The following is a 21017-nucleotide window of genomic DNA, read 5'->3' as shown; positions in this document are numbered from 1 at the left end:
TAGAAGTAACCTGCTGTTCAGAAAACGCGTTTTATTTATTGGGAATCCAGTGTGAAATGTTAGAAACATGTAACGTGCTCTTCAAAAAATGCGTTTAATTTGTTGGGAATCCAGTGTGAAATCTTAGAAATATATTGGCTTTCTTTGAAAAAAAAAAATGTGCATGAAATAAATGACTTTGTGAAACGCGTCTGATCCACATAGTCTAGTATTATTTAAATTTTCTTAAGAATTACAAGTTCTAGGGGCGCCTGGGTGGCTCAGTGGGTTAAAGCCTCTGCCTTCAGCTAGGTCATGATCCCAGGGATCCCTGGGATAGAGCCCTGCATCAGGCTCTCTGCTCCGCAGGGACCTGCTTCCTCCTCGCTCTCTCTCTGCCTGCCTCTCTGCCTACTTGTGATCTCTGTCAAATAAAATCTTAAAAAAAAAAAAAAACAAAACTACAATTTCTGTTTATTTCTTTCTTTTTTTCTAAATTTATTTGAATAATCTCTACACCCAACATAGTGGCCTAATTCATGACCCCAGCATGAGGAGGTAGGCGATCCACCAACTAAGCCAGCCAGATGCTCCTAACTTCTTCCCTTCCATTATCCCTCCCTTCCTTTCTCTCTCTACCCCCCTCCCTTTTTCCCTTCCTTTCCTCCATCTTCCCTCCCTTCCCTACCCCTTCTTGCTTCTTTCTCTCATTTTTTTCTCTTTTCTCTCTTTTCTTTTCTTTTGTTTTCTTTTCTTCTTTCTTTCTTTCTGTCTGTCTTTCTTTCTTTCTTTCTTTCTTTCTTTCTCTTTCTCTCTTTTTTCTTCTTTTTCCAAAAGTTTAAATACTTCAGGGACAAGTATACAGGATCCTGGCCACCATCATCAAGGTCATAAACATCCATCACCTATCAAAGTTCCCTCCACACTCTTGCCCTCATTATTTTGTGTGTAGGTGGTAAGGACACAACCATAAGATCTACTCTCTTAGCAAATTTTCAGTAGATAATGCAGCATTGCGAGCTACAGACACTATACTGTATTGTAGATCTCCAGAGCCATTTACCTAGCATACCTGAAACTTGGTAGCCTTAAACCATCCCCTCTCCATTCTCCCCTCCCTTCTTCACCCCTGGGAACCACCATTTTCTCTGCTTCTGTGAGTTTGACTCTTAAACTCCTCCTATAAGTAGTAGCGGGTAGTATTAATCCTGTGACTGGCTTATTTTGCTTAGCATTGTGCCCTCTAGCTCCACCCATGTTGTCACAATGCCATTTGTTGTCACAAATGGTAGGTAGGATCTCTTTCCTACCTAGGGTTGAATCATATTCCATTGTGTGTGCCTACCGTATTTTCTTTATCCTTTCACTTGATGACAGACGCTTAGGTTGTTGCCATATCTTGGCTCTGGTGAAAAGTGTTGCAATGAACATAGGAGTGCAGATATCTCTTTGAAACCTAATTTCAGTTCCTTTGGAACTGGAATTCAGTGGGATTGCTGGATCATATGATAGTTCTATTTTTATTTTTTGAGGAACTTCCATATTGTTGTCCATAATGGCTATAAGAACTAGAAATTCTTTCTGAAATATCTTTCCCATCTAGTCTCTGCAGGTGACTGACACGGCATCTCACTGTTTCTTTGCTCTCCCTCATTTTTCTCATTAATTCTTTGTCTTAAAGAGTAACTTCCAGAATCTGTCATCTTATAAACATGTTATCATTTCTATCTTTTTAAAAGATTTTATTTATTTAATTATTTATTTGAGAGAGAGAGAAAGTAGGGGGAGGAACAGAGGAAGAGGAACTGGCAGACTCCGTGCTGAGTGGTGAGCCAGAGGCCAGGCTCCATCTCAAGACCCTAAGACCACCACCTGAGCTGAAATCTAGAGCCAGCCACTTCACGCATTGAGCCACCTGGATGCCCCTAAACATGTTGTAGTTTCTTAAGGGATGTCTTTATGTAATGTGGTGAAACTGCCATACTCACCAAGAAAAGCAGGCCAGGACTCAGAAATTAGTTTATTAGCTGCTGCCTATTTCCTCTGAGGCAGGGTGGACAATCGTCAACATCCAGAGCAAGGCCAGCCCTTTGGCCTTCATCTTTGGGTTCTCTATACTTGATCCATGATTCCTCCCCACCCAGACTCTCAGATTGTTTTAGGTTGACAGAAATGTCCTGGGCCTTCCCCCCTTAGTTCTTCACCTCATCGCCCACAAATTGATCATCCCAGAGCTGGAACCTGATCCTGAACTCGTTGACTGGGTTGCCAGGGGTCTTCAGGAGAGGCGCTTATGTTTATCATAATTTAAAGTGAAGTATCTGGCCTTTGGTAGGTAAAGGAAAAAGATTCTCCTTCTTTCTGCTCCTGAGAAAAAGGGCTCCTGGACCGGGCATAGGTGAATCCGTGAGTCCTTACCGCCCTCGCCTGGTGGAAAGTGGGCACTGCAAATGTAAATTCAATTCAGGCCAACCCAGATTATTTCAAGGTCAAGGCATTTACCCACACAGGCCCTGAAAGTTTTTGACTTCCCTGAACAATGGGAAAGACAGTGAGATGAGGCTACCTACACCTGTAGTTTTAATGTTCCCCCCAAATACCTCGTTTTACAAGTATGTGAAAATCCCAGCCGCTCTACTGTGAGCTGGTTGGTTTAAGTGGATGGTTGTCCAGAGAGACGAAGGAAATCTTTGAATGCTTCCAATTATTGTCTGCCTCTTTTAAATTAAAGGATGATGGGTTTAAAATGTCTCATGAAGATCCCATGGGGGATTTAGAACAATAATTTCTCCGTAGGTAACTTGATATTGTTCCCAGTTTAAAAAAAAAACAGTGATTTGGATTATTTGGAAATTCTTTACACATCTTTAATAATTGTGCTATTAAAATAAAAATATCTGAGACCATTTGAAATGGAACACTAATGAAACCAACATTATCACAAGAATGATCATTTCTTTCTCCTTCAGCTTTCCTTATTTATTCTTATTAAAGTTGGACCTTTGAAGGTCACTTCAAAATCACCTTCAAGCAAAATCCTCTTCAAGCAATGTGCTTGGTTTCCCCAAACACTGAAAGTAACCTTGAAGACAAATACTGAAACACAACGATTTTCAAAACCATCTGAGGAATACTTCTCCCCAGATGTGTAAGAAGTTAAAGAAAATGATTTTTTAACAATAGCCATATTTGAGCAACTAAAACCAAATTAGCGAGACCAAAGAAACTTGAATTAAATTGTTTAAGAGTTGTGCACACCTATGACCATTTCTTAAAGATTTTATTTTTAAGTAATCTCTACACCTAGCTCAGGCCAGAGCTCACATCCTGGAGACCAAGCATCTCATGCTCCACCAACTGAGCCGCCAGGTGCCCCAAACTCTTTCATTATATGAAGGAGAAATTGCAATGAATCCCAGATTCAAATATGCCATTCTTTCCTGAGAAGAAGAGATGATCGTATCCCAGTAATTTAGCAGCAAGGTTTAAAGTTGGTCAGATTCATTCGTGCATCAAACAGAAGCCAGCATCTTGGCCATTACCTGCAGCTGTCCCCACCCTGGACTGTCTCAGCTGCGGGGGCAGTTCGGCGCTCCCAGCAAAGGCCAGCCCTCCCCTTGGGCAGTGACCCCTACCTCCTGTCTTGACTATTCCAGAACCTTGTTCAAGCGATTCTCCCTTCTTTTCCACCCTGTTGGCTCCCCTCTTCCATCATTAGCATAGAAGCCTACTGTTAGCACTGCATCTCTTGGAGGCTCCCTGGTGATACCATTTCCTCCAGCTCTCACTCACACATCTCTCCATTCTTTCTGCAGCAAAGCTTGAAAAAATTGTATACATCCCCTGTCTCCACTTTTTCTCCTCTCCTTTTCTTTGGAAGCCAGTCAATCTTCCATTCCGCCCAATGGGCCGATCAAAGCTGACTAGCGATTACCATGTGGGGCACCCAAAGTTGGATTCTCATTTTGAAGCTTATTAGACCCCAAGCATCACAGGACCCAGCAAAACACATACGCAACTTCCCTCCCTGTTCCTTCTCAGCCTCCTTCACTGGGTCTCCATCATCCCCAGGCTCCTTTGACAGCTCTTTTCTATACACACGGGTTTCCCCAATAATCTCCATATTGTGACTTTAATTTCCTCCTGTAAACTGGTGATCCCCAAATTTATATCTCTGGCCTGAACTCTCCAGAGGATTTTAGACCCTGCTTCCACATCGTCTAACAGACATCTCAAAACAGAATTCCTGAACTTCTCCCCTCAAAAGTCATGCCCACCCACCAAAAAAAAAATAAAGTGTGTTTATGTCCTAACCCCCCAAAATGGTGAAAGTGACCTTGTTTGGAAAAAGTGTCCTTGTGGGTATGATTAAGGTTCTCAAGATGAGATCATCCTGGATTGTTTGTGTGAGCCCTCAAACCCAAGGAAAAAATCTCTCCAGGTGACGACATCTGACTATCCCCACTCCCTTTCTGCTGAGCACCGCTGATCTCTCATATTTTGCGATGAAACTGAGAGAGGGAGGAAAGAAACAAAAAAATTGGAGGAAAGGAAGGGAAAAAAACCCACACACATGTTCCCAGGCACACACTCCACTCATTTCCATTCCTTTAGACCCGAATTACAATTTCAGAATCTGTCCCATAAAGATCATGGTCTTCTTACATGAAAATAATTTAAGAAAAACAGGGTAAATCTAATTCTAGGAGCACAGATATAATTAAGCTATGTGTTGTAGCTAGAAGACAAGCCTTCTATAAATCATTTCCACACAAAGAGACACAAGTGTATTTTCTCTGAGCTGGTTTCCGGTATCAGCCATAATTAAAACTAGTCTGAGGGACTGACAGGGTGTGCGCTGCCCAGATTCGTGATCTTTCAGCATGAACTGGAACCTCAAAGATACATACGTATCAATCCAGCAGAAGAGGAAAGGATAAAATTACCACTTACAGAATTGTTGGGGTTGAGGAATGTCAAGAGGCCTGGGGTAAATTACCTAGCATGAAGTGAAGAAAAATCAACCCACAAAACTTCGCACACTCCTTGAGCACCTCACTTGTGCAGGGCTGTCTGCAAAGTAGAGGAAAATAGTGGACAGCCACCCTTCCTGTGAGCTGAGCGTTCACGGCCTCGCTGGAGAGAAAGACAGTAAGATTCTCGCAAGGGCAGGCAAGCTGCAGGCGGAACTTCTCCCCAGGGCGTGTGTGAGGCCAGAGGAGAGGGAGACAGGCACCAGGAGACTCTGCTGGGGGGAAGCAGGGTAAATGGTCCTGATTTCAAATTGCCCAAGAATGAAGAGACCTGTCAGTCCTGCTGGAACATTCAGCCTTCCATGGCCCCTTGTGTATATTCCAGCTCGGCATTTATAATCTTCATATATGTACATATGTTTGGGGCGTCTGGGTGGCTCAGTCAGTTAAGCATCTGCCTTCGGCTCAGGTCCTGATCCTGGGGTCCCAGTGGGGAGTCGGCTTCTCCCTCTGCCTCTTCCCCTCCACCCGCTTGTATTTTCTCTCACTCACTCTCAAATGAATAAATAAAACTTTAAAATAGATGTATTTTTAAAAATATATATATTTATATATATATTTTTAAAAATATATATATTAATTAAATATATATAATTAATAATATAATATTATTATTAATATTATTTTATATTATATTATATTAATAATAATAAATATATATTAATTAAATATATATAATAATTAAATATATATTAAAAATATATATATTTTAAAAATGTGTGTGTGTGTGTGTGTGTGTGTGTATTTAAGGTCTGATGTTTTGTGATCAAATGTAGTACATATATGCATTGTAGAAATATTGAAACTAGAGAAAGTATTTTTCAAAACTAAAATTCACTCATGCTCCTGTTCTCCAGGAGAAAACTTGTGTTAAAATCCCAGGTATTTTTCTCCATCCAACAAGGAGACTGACGAGGGACTGGATCCCAAGACACTGGGATCAATCCCTGAGCTGAAGGTGGATGCTTAACTGCCTGAGCCACCCAGGCATCCTAAATAGCTACTTTTAAAATCCTCAGATCTTGGGGCACCAGGCTGGCTCATTCTAAGGAGCATGTGACTCTTTGTCTCAGGGTCATGAGTTCAAGCCCCTCGTGGGGTGTAGAGATTACTTACATAAACTTCAAAAAAAAAATATATCCTCAAATCTTACTAGCTAGGGTATGGATGTACAATATCGAGGTTTTCAACGTACCAAGGATTAGCAGAGAACACAGTTTAAGGTGAATGGATTGGAGACATTTGGGAATATCTTCAGTATTTATCTATATTTCAGCAACTGAGTATCCTGCAGCCATATACAATGGAAAACTACAGGGGCGCCAGGGTGGCTGAGTGGGTTAAAGCCTCTGCCATCGGCTCAGGTCGTGATCCCAGAGTTCTGGGATCGAGCCCCACATTGGGCTCTCTGCTCAGCGGGGAGCCTGCTTCCCTTCCTCTCTCTCTGCCTGCCTCTCTGACTACCTGTGATCTCTGTCTGTCAAATAAATAAATAAAATCTTAAAAAAACCCACAAAACTACATTAGGGTTAACATGAATGGGGATATTTCTGTGATCTATGATTGGGAATTATGATAGAAAATGATAGGAAGTTATGTCTAGGATATACTAACTGAGAAGAAACACTTTGCTCAACTATATATATGTATATATTATGTAAAACTAACTATATATGTGACTCTCTCTCTATATATATAGTATACGCCAATTTTTAAAAAAGATTATTTTAGAGAGACAGAGAACACGAGTGGGGGAGGGGAAGAGGGAGAGAGAGGAGAAAAGCAGACTTCCTGCTGAGCGTGGACCAGATTCAGGGCTCCATCTCATGACCCTGAGATCAGGAGCCGAGCTGAACTCTCAGACGCCCACCCGACTGAGCCACCCAGGTGTCCCTATGCCAATTTTTTAAAATCTGCACCTCTCATTTGGTATTTCTCTTAGTTTTGCTCACCTCAGTGACTTTTTTTTAAAGATTTTATTTATTTATTTGACAGACAGAGATCACAAACAGGCAGTGAGGCAGGCAGAGAGGGGGGAGGAAGCAGGCGCCCCGCTGAGCAGAGAGCCCGACACAGGGCTCGATCCCAGGACCCTGGGATCATGACCTGAGCCGAAGGCAGAGGCTTTAACCCACTGAGCCACCCAGGCGTTCCTTACCTCAGTGATTTTATATACAGAGGTTCTCGCATACTATAAAATCTGCCATGGAAATGCTGTGGCTAGATTCACCACACTCTGATCACTGGAAATAATCTGATCGTCTGGGGATGTCCCCCACCCGCCACTTGACAGTGTCTCAATGTCTGCAGTTTATTTATGACAGTGACTCTACCAAAACAACAAAGGAATGTTGATGTGTATGTCCATATGTGTGCGTGTCTGTGTGCATATGTTCTACATATGCAGGTGTGGTAGGATATCAGCAACCTAACATTTCTAGAGGTGTCTGTTGTACTATTTTGTTAGTTTTTGCTTAAACTTGCTCAAAATAAAAAGTTGGGAAACAGAAATAAATGTCATCTGGATTTTAAGCACCCCACAAACTTACTCTAAGTGGATTTCCTAGACTGATTTGACTGGCTAAGGTGGATGATGGCTATTTAATTTTACTTTTACATTTTTTTAAGATTTATTCATTTGTTAGAGAGAGACTCTCATGCACCTATAGAGGGGAGTAGGGGAGGGGGAAAAGGAGAGAATCCAAAATAGACTTCCCCCTAAGTGCTGAGCCCAATGTGGGACTTGACCTCATGACCCTGAGGTCACAACCTAAATGGAAACCAAGAGTCAGATGCCCAACCAACAGAGCCAGAGCCACCAGGGTGCCCCTTTATTGATAACTTTTTAATGTCCTGGTTAATAGTCTCATTCTAATACTTGAGAAATCCTTTATAGATGTATCTGATTTGTGTGTGTGTGTGTGTGTGTGTGTGTGTGTGTGTGTGTGTGTGTGTTTTAGATTTTATTTTTTTATTTGACAGACAGACATCACAAGTAGGCAGAGAGGCAGGCAGAGAGAGAGGAGGAAGCAGGCTCCCTGCTGAGCAGAGAGCCTGATGCGGGGCTTGATCCCAGGACCCTGGGATCATGACCTGAGGTGAACACAGAGGCTTTAACCACTGAGCCACCCAGACACCCCTTTTTTGTGTTATTTCTTAATGTGCTAGAAACAGAATCTAGCTTTTTACTTAAAACTTAAAAACAGGCATTCATGAATGGACCTAGAGGGTATTCTGCTAAGTCAGAGAAAGCTGTACCCTATGATTTCACTTATATGTATAATCTATTTTTTTAAATATGTGGAATCTTAAAAACAAACAAAAAGCAGAAATAGACCCATAAAGACAGAGAGCTGACAGTTGCCAGAGGGGAGACTGGTGCAGGGATGGGCATAGTGGGTGAAGGACAATGGGGTGGGGGGGTACAAGCGTCCAGTGGTGGAAAAGGTAAGATACAGGGAGGAATGGTACAGCAGAGGGAATATAGACATTATGTTAATAGTGGTGACCGATGGTAGCTGTACTCATGGGGAGCACAGCATGAGCATGGTAGGGCTCGACTACTATAATTTTCTTAATTATTCAGATGGACCAAAGTGGGCCCATGCTCCAGAAACCACTATATATCATTCTTCTCTACTAACCAGGCAAAATATAAGACATTATATTAACTCACTATTTCATAGGTCTCAATGAACCTCTAGACGCATCTGCTTATGTTCTTGAAATACAGATTAAAAATATGTTGGCTATTCTGTAACCAGATTGCTAGTACAGGGAATTTTCTCTTTCCACAAAGTTTTGACAGGCTTCATTATATGCCAGCCTCCCAAGCAGGAACTTCCCTCCACAAGCAACAGGACTGGGAAGGACAATCAGAAACCACTAGAAACACCCACTGTGTACCGAGTCAGAGATCAAATATTGATGAACCTAAAAATAGGAAATACAAGAAACCCTACAGAGAACACACCTGGGAACTATCCACCCGATGTCCACGCACCTACCCAAAGCAACTGGGAGGCTTGGATTCTGCAACTCTTGAGCAGATCTAGACACCCATGGGCACCCTGTCCCACCGATGGTTTCACTTTGGGAAGGCCAAGCAAGACTATGGTTCACTAGGTTGAGCCACGTTTAGGTTCAAGACACGGAGACTCAACCAGAGGCAAAATGCTATTCCCACGCCTCACTTGAAGGAATTGGTTTTGGAATCTGTTGGCTTTCCTCGCGTACCTTGGTAGGTTCAAAAATTGCCAATTATTCATGTGTCAACTTCTCATGAGAAAAGGTACAACTTACTGTTGAAAATAAATTATATTATCTGTGCCACCAATACCTCATCTAGAGAAAAACGTTCATCTGAGCATGTGAAATGAGCAGCTCAGGGACGTAGGTAGAGAGAAATCCAGATCTTTCCATGTACACACACACATGCACACACGACAGTTAATTATCTGAAGCATCATTATTTGTGCTTGCTTTACTACTTCTGAAAAGAAAATATAGTAGTAGTAGAATAGTATAGCTATTCTGTCTCTCTTTATGCAGAACTGTGTAAAACCTAGAATTCAGATTTAACTCTTTCCAAGGCAATGCTAAATTCAGATTGAAACTGCTGGCCCATTCATCTAAAATCAGAACTTAAACACTCACATTTATTTATCATAAGGCATGCTTGGGAGACTACAGAGTACTAATTCAGAAAATATTGCCCAAAAAGTACATATTGCTTACACAGTATTTTAGAGTCTCTTCCTGGAAAAAATTACTGGACAGTCCATGTTTCCACACAGCTTGTGCAAATAACAAGCTAAGCTTGGATATTCTTGGGAAGTCACTCCTGTGGCCCGAAGGATGATTGAGCTCACCAGGGCCCCACCTTTTCAGGCTGTATGTAAAAAATTTGGTGCATTTTAACAAGCTGTATTTTTTGGATGCAGCTACGCCATAGGATTTAAAGAAAATAAATCACTACACCGAGATCAATGTGAAGTTTGAAAGTACTACCAGGAAGCCAAATAATTGTCTATTAACTACTCACCAAATTTTAAGATCTTACACAGATATTGCTAGGAAGTCAAAGATGCATCACCTGATTCAAGAAACTTTCAAAATAACATGGGGTTTTTTGTGTGTTTTGTTGGGCCCAGATGTCAATCCCCAGAGTGGTCAAAATGGGAAAGAATAATTCCAGGAAGCTCCACTGTCCTTCCCTCCTTGGCCTCTCCTGGCCCTTGGTACCTAACTTCGGTGCGCTCAGCCACGTGGGGTGTATGTCCAAGTCGGATTCCCTAGACTACCCGAGCTCGGACTCTGCACGTCTGTGGCGTGACTGGAGAATGTGCCTGTGACAAGCAGCTCCAGCTGATGCTAAGGCGGGTGATCTGGAATGCTCTCTGGGAAACCCCACTGTAGAGACCCATTCTTCCTCCTCAGGATCACACGAATTACCCAGACCGCCATGTACCCAGCATTTTCTAAATACAAATCTTCATGAAGATGGTTTCCTCGGGTGCATAATCTGCTTAGCTCCCTTCCTCTCAGCAGGCTTGCCACCGAGGAAATCAGCATTCAGGACACGATCAACATTAAAAAGAATTCAGTTAGTTATCACTAGTGAAAGAAAAAAAAAAAAAGCCCAGCAGTCTGTTCACCTTACTCAGAGGTTTCCAACACATTTTATTTTTGTCGACCACTGGTCTTTAGCTTTTGAGGACCAACATCTGTATAAATCCCTAGAAAACGTCCAACGAATGTCCATTCTGAAGCAGCCTTTTGGGTCCCGCACACCGTACTTATGGCTCGAGTTCCAGCTACACTTGCAAAAAGGCTGCCCTCTGGCTCCTGACGGAGGGCGCATCCAAAGGGAAGCCTCTTCGGGGGCGTCCTCTCCGCAGGGGTGGCTTCCTTTGGCAAGATCTGTCGTCACGGCTTTGGTGCCCGGGCGCAGGAGGCATCAGAGACTCGCAGGGCCGGCGGCTGCTTCCCTCAGGCGGACACTCGAGGAGTCAGCGCGCTGCTTACTGACCGCGATCCCTCCTTATGGTTTAGTGGGTTAAAATAGAAGGAAGCCTCTGTTTTTAAGTAACACAGATAAACACCTTTTTAGATCGTCTATTTGTTCTAGCACTACAAAATTTAATTCAAGAAAATATAGGTCCCATGAAAGACTTAAAAGTTTTATAAAACTAAAATCTAGTTTTCCCCAATAAATTGTACTTTTAGCCAAAACCCTCCCAACGCTTCTCAAATGATACTAAAGGGGGCATCTGATTATACAAGAGCAATAAAAAAAATTAAATATTTATTTGAATAACAAGTTTCAGTTCGAGCTGCGACGTTGGCAATGCAGATTTTTAACACAGATCACAAAAAGCGTGCACAAAAACGTACTGGCGCCAAGGACAAAATAATGCTAAGAATTCGGCTAGAGAACTGCTGAGTTCAGGAAAACAAAAGGCCTGAAATCACTATACAAAATATAAAATGTAGTAACCACTACCATCCACAGAACAGTCTTTATTATTGATTATATTTCAAAATTATTTGTGTAGTTAATTATAGACTGAATTGTAAATGAGTATTATACATAAACCCCCTTCCGGAAGGCCGATTCCTTGTTGCACTAGCGAACATCTAATTACATTGCAATAAGGATCCTTGCTTGTTGTCCATAAAGAAAACAGTTAATAGTATTACTGTAAATATTAGGAAGGCTACAAAAAAAGAAACTAGCTTTCTTTTTTTGTCTTCAAAGTGCTTTCCATGCAGAGTTAAGCACTTGCCTTGCTGAACTGAATACACCACTGGGGAAATGTCCTGGGTCAAAAGAGACACTCTTGAATGAGGAGACCGGGCTTTACAAAGCAAGGACTAGAAGGAACCATGCAACCCTCTCACTCATGGGATACCAATGTGTCACTTACCAATTCCATCTTTCCAGAATACCATCCAAGACACTTACAAAAGACCAGACCGAGAATGATAAATACGCACAAAATGGAAAGACACCAACTGCTATCTGACACCACGACGGGCATGTCTGTGCTACAGGAAAGCACCTTTAAAAAGAGCCTATGCGGCAAGAGATAAGTGTCTAAAGATTCAAAATGAATCAACAGTATTGGATAACAATATAATTCTCAACTCAGAAGCTGCCTCAAGATTAGGTGCATCTTCAGTTAATGTAACAGGAAAAAAAGGCGATGGATTTTATTTTATTAATTGCATCCATTCACAAATCGACCTAAGGTCACCAGATGTGTAGACACAATGAGATTTTTTTGTGGCCGTTTATAGTCTTTAATTGAAATGATGAAAAAGGAAATAGATCTATTTAAAAACAAAACCAAAGAGCTACTTGGGTCGAGATTAAGAGGTGGCCCCCGGGGTGGGGTTCACGTTCTGAGTGGCCACCTGCGGTGCGACTTCAATGATCCGGGGCTTGTCTATGATTCTGGCCGTGCGGTTGCCCTTTTCCACGATCCCAATAATCCATGCTTGGTGGCCTTCCCCGTATTTGGGAGACTTGATCTCTGCGCAGAACCGGGCAGCTTGCTCTCTCGGTAAACAGATGAGGAGGCCTCCTGGCAAAGGGAAAAAGAGAGAGAAAGGATCATTGTCTACTGGGATGCCCTGTTGGTGGTTTCTCGGCCGCTGGCTTTCCAGGGCACATCCACCCCCACTGCCAGCTGGCCACCAACCCGTTTCTGCCTCTCAGTGAGCCGCCCTTTTCAGTCAACGGACTTTCCGCTGATGACACAGTAGAGCAATGTGCGGCTTCTTGGTGAACTGCTTACTCTATTAGAGGAACACACGCGGTGAACCTTAAAACTCTGAAAATGACCTCGTGAATCCCTGAACATCGTGCATGAGTGAGGAGTCTGAGGGCTCAGTAACACACGTGGTAGCTACTTTCTTCTTCCCACACAGTAAGTACTTAAAACCGAAAGAGAACTTTTCTTTTTTGACTTGATTTTCTATGTGGATTCCTCCTTTTATAAATAAGACTTTCTGTTTTTTTTTTTTTTTTTAAGATTTTATTTATTTATTTGACAGACAGAGATCACAAGTAGGCAGAGAGGCAGGCAGAGAGAGAGGAGGAAGCAGGCTCCCTGCTGAGCAGAGAGCCCGATGCGGGGCTCAATCCCAGGACCCTGGGATCATGACCTGAGCCGAAGGCAGCGGCTTAACCCACTGAGCCACCCAGGCGCCCCTGTATTTTTTTTTTTAACTTAAAAGTTAAGATCACGAAGAGGTGTATGTCTCAAAGTACCAAAGATCCTGTCACTGGCTCTGTCACCTCCAAAAGAGAAAAAGCATAAAATATGTTACAAAAGCCTTCACCATAATGTCGCTAACTAGGACAGAAAATTTTATGTATTCGTAAGTAGAAATAATACAATCAGGAAAAAATATAGATCTATACTTATCAAAAAGTAGAAACTTCTCATTTTTGAGTAAAGGAAACAAATGGAATTTGATGGTACTATTTGTTTGTTCATTCAACACTTAAACCAGGCCCACCAGGTGGCAGGCACTGTTCTAGCCCGATGCGGAACCAACAGTTCCCACTGCCCGCCTGGAACTTTCTTACTAGAAACTGGATTTTGGTTTGTTGTTGTTTTAAGGACAGGAAACTGCAGGCTCCTGGACAGAGGCCATGGGAAGCCTATAGGCGAAGTGCAGGCCTGCCTAGCTGGCGGGTGGGCAGAGCTCTGTGGTCTTGCCTCTGGCTGTATCCCCAGAAGCCTACTGGGGCACTGGGAGAATTCCTGCGCACCAGGCCCACCCCAGACTGCCAGTCAGGTTTCTTGGGGGTCAGGTCTAGGCACTGGTATTTTAAAATCCCCAGATGATTTCACTGCTTTGTTAGGGCAGGGAAACTATGAAGTTCAAAAGAAAAGAGAAATATGAAAAATTGAAAAGAGTGGGAGGATATCCAGAGCGAAATACAAGAGTCCAGATAAAGGGCATTCTGGAGACATCATATACTACCTCATTCTTAAAATAGCAATTTTGGACATTTTCTTCAAGGAAAAAAATAGCATGTTCAATGTAACCTAGAGGGAATCACAGTTCATTCAAATGCTAAGTTTCCCAAGAAAGCCGAGGAAGGACTCATTTCCCCATATTCTCCCTCCCTCCTGTCCTGTCACCAAAAAAGCCACGGAGTTTCATGCTGCCGGATCACACACAGACAGGCAGGAGTCGGGTGACCTGCAGCTCCCGGGGATGCTGAGGACATTCGTGTGATGAAGGCCTAGGTTATCTGCCAGCACTGACCTCACACACAGTGGGGTCGTGCTCATGTACTTGGCTTTCTCCTTGTCAGGGGACTTTTCGTTAGCCTCGCTAGTTTAATCCTCAGATCTGGGCCCAGGATCCTTGTACCTGATGTCTCTGGGCAAGTCCCGTGCATGAGGCCAAACATGTTTCCACAGGCCTTGCTCACAGCAGCCATCTTGGCCAGGACAGGAAGGTTGTGGATCACGAAGGACACCTCGTTCCTCTGCTGCTTGGCCAGGTTCTGCGCATGACCCAAAATTCCAAAGCCCGTGATATCAGTGGCAGCGTGAGCATTGAATGTGTGCATGAGCCCTGCAGCTAAGAGAAAACAGAGGAGCCATTTATTATCTGCTGACATAAATAAAGATGGGACAAAAAAGCCACCTTTCCTCAACTCAAAATTTTACACACTTTGATCTCAAAATTGCAAATTTGTCAGGGAGGTGGCATATTGGAATAATGAAAATGTAATTTCTAAAACAAAACCAAAAAAGACCAGAGTGAGATTTTGAAAGTGGATTTTTTTAAGATTTTACTTATTTGAGATAAAGCAAGAGAGAGAGAGAGAGCATGAGCCATGGGGAGAGGCAGAAGGAAAAGCAGGCTTTCCTGAGCAGAGGGCCCAACGCGGGGCTCAATCCCAGGACCCTGAGAACATGACCTGAGTTGAAGGCAGATGCTTAACCAACTGAGCCACCCAGGCGCCCTGAAAGCTTGTTTCTTATTCTACAAGAACCATTTAGAACTATCAGCAGCTTCAATCAACAGTAATTTTCCAGTAAACGAAAAAAAAATCTGTCCAGAAGAATCAGATCTAAGCCATTCTAAAATCAAAGAACAAGACTTTTGAAGACAGACATAATTCAAAGCACTCTTATAAGTGACTTGCCTAGAAGGTTAATTTTCTAATTAAAAAAATAGTTCTCTAGTTTTAGGTTTAAAGAAAATTGAGCAGGATTACCGGAGGTTCCCGTATAGTCCTGCCTTCTTCTCCCATTATTATTATTGTTATTATTATTTTTAAAGATTTTATTTATTTATGTGACAGAGAGAAAGATCAGAATAGGCAGAGAGGCAGGAGCTCAATCCCAAGACCCTGAGATCATGACCTGAGCCAAAGGCAGACGCTTAACCCACTGAGCCACGTGAGCGCCCCGCCCCTTCTCCCATTATTAACATCTACATCTGTTACAAGGGATACAAGCCATTACTGATGCATTATTAAGTGAAGTTCATAGTTTACATAGACACCCACTCTTGATGCTGTACAATCTCCGGGTGCTGACGAGTGTACGATGTGTACCCATGATTGCATTATCATATAAACTAATTTCACTACCCTAAGAGTTCTGTGCTCTGCCTACTCATTCCACCCCTCTCCCCAACTCTTGGCAACCACTAATCTTCTGTCTCCATAGTAGTGCCTTTTCCAAAATACCAGAACTGGAATCAGAATATTTTCTCTTTTCAGATTGGCTTTTTTCACTCAGAACGATGCGTTTAAGTTTCCTCCACATCTTTTATGGCTTGATAGCTCATTTCTTTTTAGCGGACCTGTTTACTTACCCATTCACCTGCGGAAGGACTTCTTGGTTGCTTCCAATTCTTGGCAAATATGACTAAAGTGAGGACAAACATCCATGTGCAGGTTTCCGGGCGGAGAGGTTTCAGTTCAGTTTGGTAAATACCAAGGAGCACAACTGCTGGATCATATTAGTGTTTATTGTATTACTATGTGTGGTATAAGGACTTTCTCCCAGTCTGTGGCTGGTCTCCTTTCTTAGTGTTTTTCACTGAGAAGTTTTTTTATAAAGTCCAATTTGTCAATTTTTTCTTTAATGGATCATGCTTTCGGTGCTGTATCTAAAAAAGTCATCACTAAACCTAAGGTCACCTACATCTTCTTCGAGGTTATCTTCTAGAAATTTAACAGTTTGGGTCTATGATCCATTTTGAGTTAATTTTTATGAGAAGTGTAAGGTCGCTGACTTGAATTTCTGCCTGCGAATGTCCAGTTGTTCTGAGGCATTTGTTGAAAGGATGATCCTTTCTCCATTGAATTACCTTTCCTCTGTCAAAGATCCAACTACGATTTATGTGGGTCCATCTCTGGACTGTGTATTCTGTTCCACTGATACATCTACTATTCTCTGACCAATTTCACACTGTGGCGATGACTGTAGCTTACACTGTCTTGGAACTGCTCTTTGGTGTCTGTCCTCCAAATGCTATTCAACACTGTGTTGGCTGTTCTGAGTCTTTCCCCTCTGTATATAAACTCAGAATCAGGGGTGCCTGGGTGGCTCAGTGGGTTAAGCCTTCAGCTCAGGTCAGGATCCCAGGATACTGGGATCAAGTTTCACATTGGGCTCCTTGTTCAGCAGGGAGCCTGCTTCTCCCTCTGCCCCTCCTCCCATTCATTCTCTCAATCTCTCTCTCAAATAATTAAGTTCTTAAAAAAAACAAAACAAAAACCCTCAGAATCAGTAATAACTGGCTAGGATTCTGAATGGGACCATACTGAATCCATACACCAAGTTGGGAAGAAGTGACATCTTGACAATATTGAGTCTTTCTATCCCTGTGCCTCGAATACTTCTCCATTATTTACATCCTCTTTGACTTCTGCCATCAGTTTTACAGGTTTTCCTCACATCGAGCATGCACATACTTTGTTAGATTCTTACTGAATTATTTCATTTTGGGGGAGTAACTGAAAGTCTAATTTTTAAAAAATTAAATATCTCTTTCTCATGAAATGAAATACATCCTACGTTTACAGGAGTACCCTGGAGGAAATGTGTTTTTTTGGCAAATATTCTCTTTGTAGTCCAACATTCTCAACCAGAGAGGTGGAGAGAAGAATTGACATTTTCTGGTCCATCGTGGTAGTTATGCAACCAGACATCCCATTCTATTAATGCATTTGCCCCAGGGCAGTGGGGTAAGAAGCCAAGACCTGCACTTCAGAAGCTCTTCCTGGTGTCATCTTGGATGAGCTTAGAGGCCCAGAGGATACAAGAGGAATGCTGAATCCTAGTCAGTAATAGGGGTTCCATTTTTAGGTACTCATCACCACCTTGTCCCTGCAAAGGGAACTACTGCTGCTAATATTTCCTATGGAAATTTTAATGAAACACAGAAGCAGAGAAGAATAGTACAACAAACTCCTATGTGCCCAACAAAACCCAGCTTCATCCACTACCACCTTTCCACTAGGGTTCCCTCTCTTCTGGACTACTTGTTCGGGAATGTGAGTAGGGTGGGTGGATCACTTTATTTTATTTATTTATTTATTTGACACAGAGAGATCACAAGTAGGCAGAGAGTCAGGCAGAGAGAGAGGGGGGGAAGCAGACTCCCCACTGAGCAGAGAGCCCAATATGGGGCTTGATCCCAGGACCCTGAGATCATGACCTGAGCAGAAGGCAGAGGTTTAACCCACTGAGCCACTCAGGCGCCCAAAGGGGTGGATCACTTTAAAGCAAACCCTAGTCCTACCACTTCACCTGTAAATATTTTGATATGTAGCTCTTAAGGAGTTATGTATCAAATATGTCTTAACCACAATACCACTGTTATTCCAATGCAATTAATATTGTATGTAATAGATATCTCTTAAACCTCTGAATTTTTAAGCTTCCCCCTTTTCTCCCCCATGCCCTCTGTTTGTTATGGAAATGGAGTCAGTAGAAGCTCCAGGATTCTGGATTTGGCTATCCTCCCTGATGAGATAGATTCAAGTTCTTTTTTTCTGGCAAGAGTACTTCAGTTGGCGGGGATAAGGAGCACTTGTCACCTCCACCTGAACCTTTCACCTAACAGTTTTAGCGGCTATTAATGCTTGTTGAGATTCCTTAAATCAAAGGGAGCAGCAAAAGTGGCAAGTGTGTGATTCAATCATTCTTTCTGCATTTATGAGAAGTGACTATTCTAAAGAGTTTAAAAAACAATTATTTGGATTTCCCGAAGTACAGCCCATACAAGAAAGGTGAAATGTGTGATTGCTTCCTTTATTTTCAGGATGCATTGGTGTTCTAGCAACTTCCAAAGGTGGCGGCCCAAAATGTTAATTATCGTTATGGTTTCACTGATGTTTAGGTATGTGCTTCAGCTGGCTTCAGTCACTCTTCTTGCTGATGTCCACAGGGCCCCTCTCCCGTTTGATTAGTGGGGGCCTCCTCAAATTCTGGTGCAGTGACATGACCCCATCAGTTGACACCTCCATTACTTTCAGGCACAGGAGGTCCCAGGATTATCTTCTGTACTTCCTTTCCCAGAGCTGGAATCAGCCGTTTCCCCAGGGAGTGCTGGCACTTTTCCGTGGGAAATGTTAATTTTCAGATTAGAATCTGGGCACTAGAAGTTCATTACTACTGGCTTATTATCACTTCCAGGCTTGGAGAAAAACACATTTGGGGGGAAAAAATAGTCCTGAGTTCATACTGATTATTCCTAAGTAAAGATTATAGTTTTTAACAACTTAGCTTCTTCAGTCTTCTTTTTATTCTGAAATCTTTGTTCCAAATTGTATTAACTTATTTGCTTTCGGGGGTGCCTGAGTGGCTCAGTCAGTTGAGCATCTGCCTTTGACTCAGGTCATGATCCTGGGGGCCTAGGATCAAACCCTGTTGGGCTCCCTGCTCAGTGGGGAGTTTGCTTTCCCTCTCCCTCTGCCCCTCTCATCTGCTGATGCTCTCTCTCTCTCAAAATAAATCAATATTCTCACAAACGCAAGCCCAGTGAATACAATGAGACTTCTTTGTGAGTTTTTGTCCCAAGATACACATTGAAAATATCAGGCTCAAAGTGACTTGAAATAATTCTCCCCCATGTGGTTTTGCCACTAATTTAATATGTTAGGCAGCTTTAAAAAAAATTTGGTTTAGAATTGTAAGCAATGCTATTTTTTATATAATTTTTAACCATAGAAAACATTCATTTTGAAGGCAAACTACAGAGAGTTCTACTTCCTCTTACATGGAACTATTTTTTAAAAAAATATTTTATTTATTTATTTAACACAGAGAGAGAGAGAGAGAGAGACAGAGACAGAGATCACAAATAGGCAGAAAGGCAGGCAGATAGAGGGGGAAGCAGGCTCCCTGCTGAGCAGAGAGCCCGATGTGGGGCTTGATCCCAGGACCCTGAGATCATGACCTGAGCTGACGGCAGAGGCTTAACCCACTGAGCCCCCAGGTGCCCCTACAGGGAACTATTTTTATTTGTGATTCATTTTCCCATTGTTCCTTTGTGAAAGTATAAAATACATATTATTCACATAAGAATGCACAAAATGCAGCATACCATATATGTTCTTCTGTCCCTTTCTTGTTTGATTGTACCTTAGAGCATCCAGGAATAAAGAGCTTGCTTTCCTTTTAATGGCTGTATAGTATTCCACGGTGAACACGTAGACTAGACAACTCTGTAACCTACTGGTGGACATGTAGATTGCTTCCCTTTTTTGCAATTATAATCAGTGCTTCAATGCATAGTCTTATAGACATGCCATTTCATATTTTGGCCACTGCAGCTTTGAGGCAGAGTTATAGAAGTAGGACTGCTTAGGTCAAAATAAACGTATACATAATTTGCTCCATATGATCAAATACTCCCCCATAAGCTTCTGCCATATTGTCACTACCAGCTGTGCATAAAAAGTAAGGACGGGGAAACTTAAATGCTCAAATACAAGGAAACTGAAAATTGCTACAAATAAAAATTAATCCATTACAAATCCCTTACTGTTAAACAACTTAACTTAAAGAATCAAAAAAGGGAAAAAGACTCCTTGTATAGTTTAAACGGCACAGGAATAGAAAGGGAAAGCCTTGGTGGTAAGTGAAGAGAGCATCGGGGGACAAAGAATTAAACAATTACTATTTCACTTTGGAACAGGGCCAAAGAAATATTCCTGGAATGCAGAAAACAAACTATGGAAAAATTTGATGCCCCCCAAAACTATTCAGGAGTGGGCAAAAGGTAAATTATGGTGTACCTCTCTGGTAGACCATCTAGGCATTAAAAATTGTGTTCTAGGGTTATATAATGTGAAAAAAAGAACTCAAAAAGCAGACTCAAATACAAATAAAATGTATGATAACCACTAGCTGAGAACATGAACAATAAAACAGTAAGACAGTAAGCCCCTATCAACCACAGGAAAAAACCCTGGAAGGAAACACAAATATACAGTAAGAGAAGATGTTTTGGAGGGTGAGACTATGGAAAAAGTTTCTTCTCTCCTTTTTCATTTTCTAAGAACTTCTATAATCCGCGTGTCATATTATTACAGTAAAAAAAATATATACAATAAATGGGAAGAGAAAACACATTACAGAAATTTTCTGAACGCAGCGGACCACTGGATGCTGTCGTGTGTAGGCCCCCCAGAAACAGCGAGCGCTGGCCACAAAAGCCACAGCACCTCTGACCTCTTCTTACACGTAGTCTCCCAGAAGCCCTGGCCTAGAAAGTTCTCAGCGGGAACCTGAATGCCCACCAGCAGTAGACCATGTAAGTCAGTCACGGAGTGGAAAAGTATACAGTGGAGAAAATGAATTAAATGAAAATGAATTAAATACAAGTACATACATACATACATCCTGAGTAACGCTCAGGAACAAAACAAGAAAAACACATAGGTAGGATTCAAATAAGCAAAAATTTAAAAACTAACTGTTTAAAGATACAAGTCTCTGTGACGAAAAG

General features: G+C 42.1%; 1 protein-coding gene and 1 long non-coding RNA gene across 7 annotated transcripts in view; both read right to left on the bottom strand.

The window, feature by feature from the left end:
* Positions 1–2936: 2936 nt before the first annotated feature.
* LOC125107409 (uncharacterized) lies at positions 2937–5365 on the bottom strand. The gene is made up of 2 exons (XR_007129538.1): positions 4979–5365; positions 2937–3061 (listed from the first exon to the last, which is right to left on the bottom strand). It is a non-coding gene; the product is annotated as an uncharacterized LOC125107409 (long non-coding RNA).
* A 5309-nt stretch (positions 5366–10674) lies between these two features.
* SEPHS1 (selenophosphate synthetase 1) overlaps positions 10675–21017 on the bottom strand; it is a 30463-nt gene continuing 20120 nt past the window's right edge. For 4 of the 6 annotated variants that reach the window (XM_047740845.1, XM_047740840.1, XM_047740842.1 and 1 more), the window contains exons 8-10: positions 14409–14621; positions 12432–12601; positions 10675–11054 (exon numbers count right to left, since the gene is read on the bottom strand). In XM_047740845.1, the coding sequence (XP_047596801.1) occupies positions 11004–11054; positions 12432–12601; positions 14409–14621 (434 nt within the window). In that variant the 3' untranslated portion in view covers positions 10675–11003. Of the gene's footprint in view, positions 12602–14408; positions 14622–21017 lie in introns of all 6 variants that reach the window. The other 2 variants (XM_047740844.1, XM_047740843.1) reach the window with 2 other exon arrangements.

Source organism: Lutra lutra, chromosome 8, assembly GCF_902655055.1.
Source record: "Lutra lutra chromosome 8, mLutLut1.2, whole genome shotgun sequence".
NCBI lineage: Eukaryota > Metazoa > Chordata > Mammalia > Carnivora > Mustelidae > Lutra > Lutra lutra.
The sequence above is the reverse complement of the archived record's forward strand: the minus strand, read 5'-3'. Positions and strand labels throughout refer to the sequence as shown.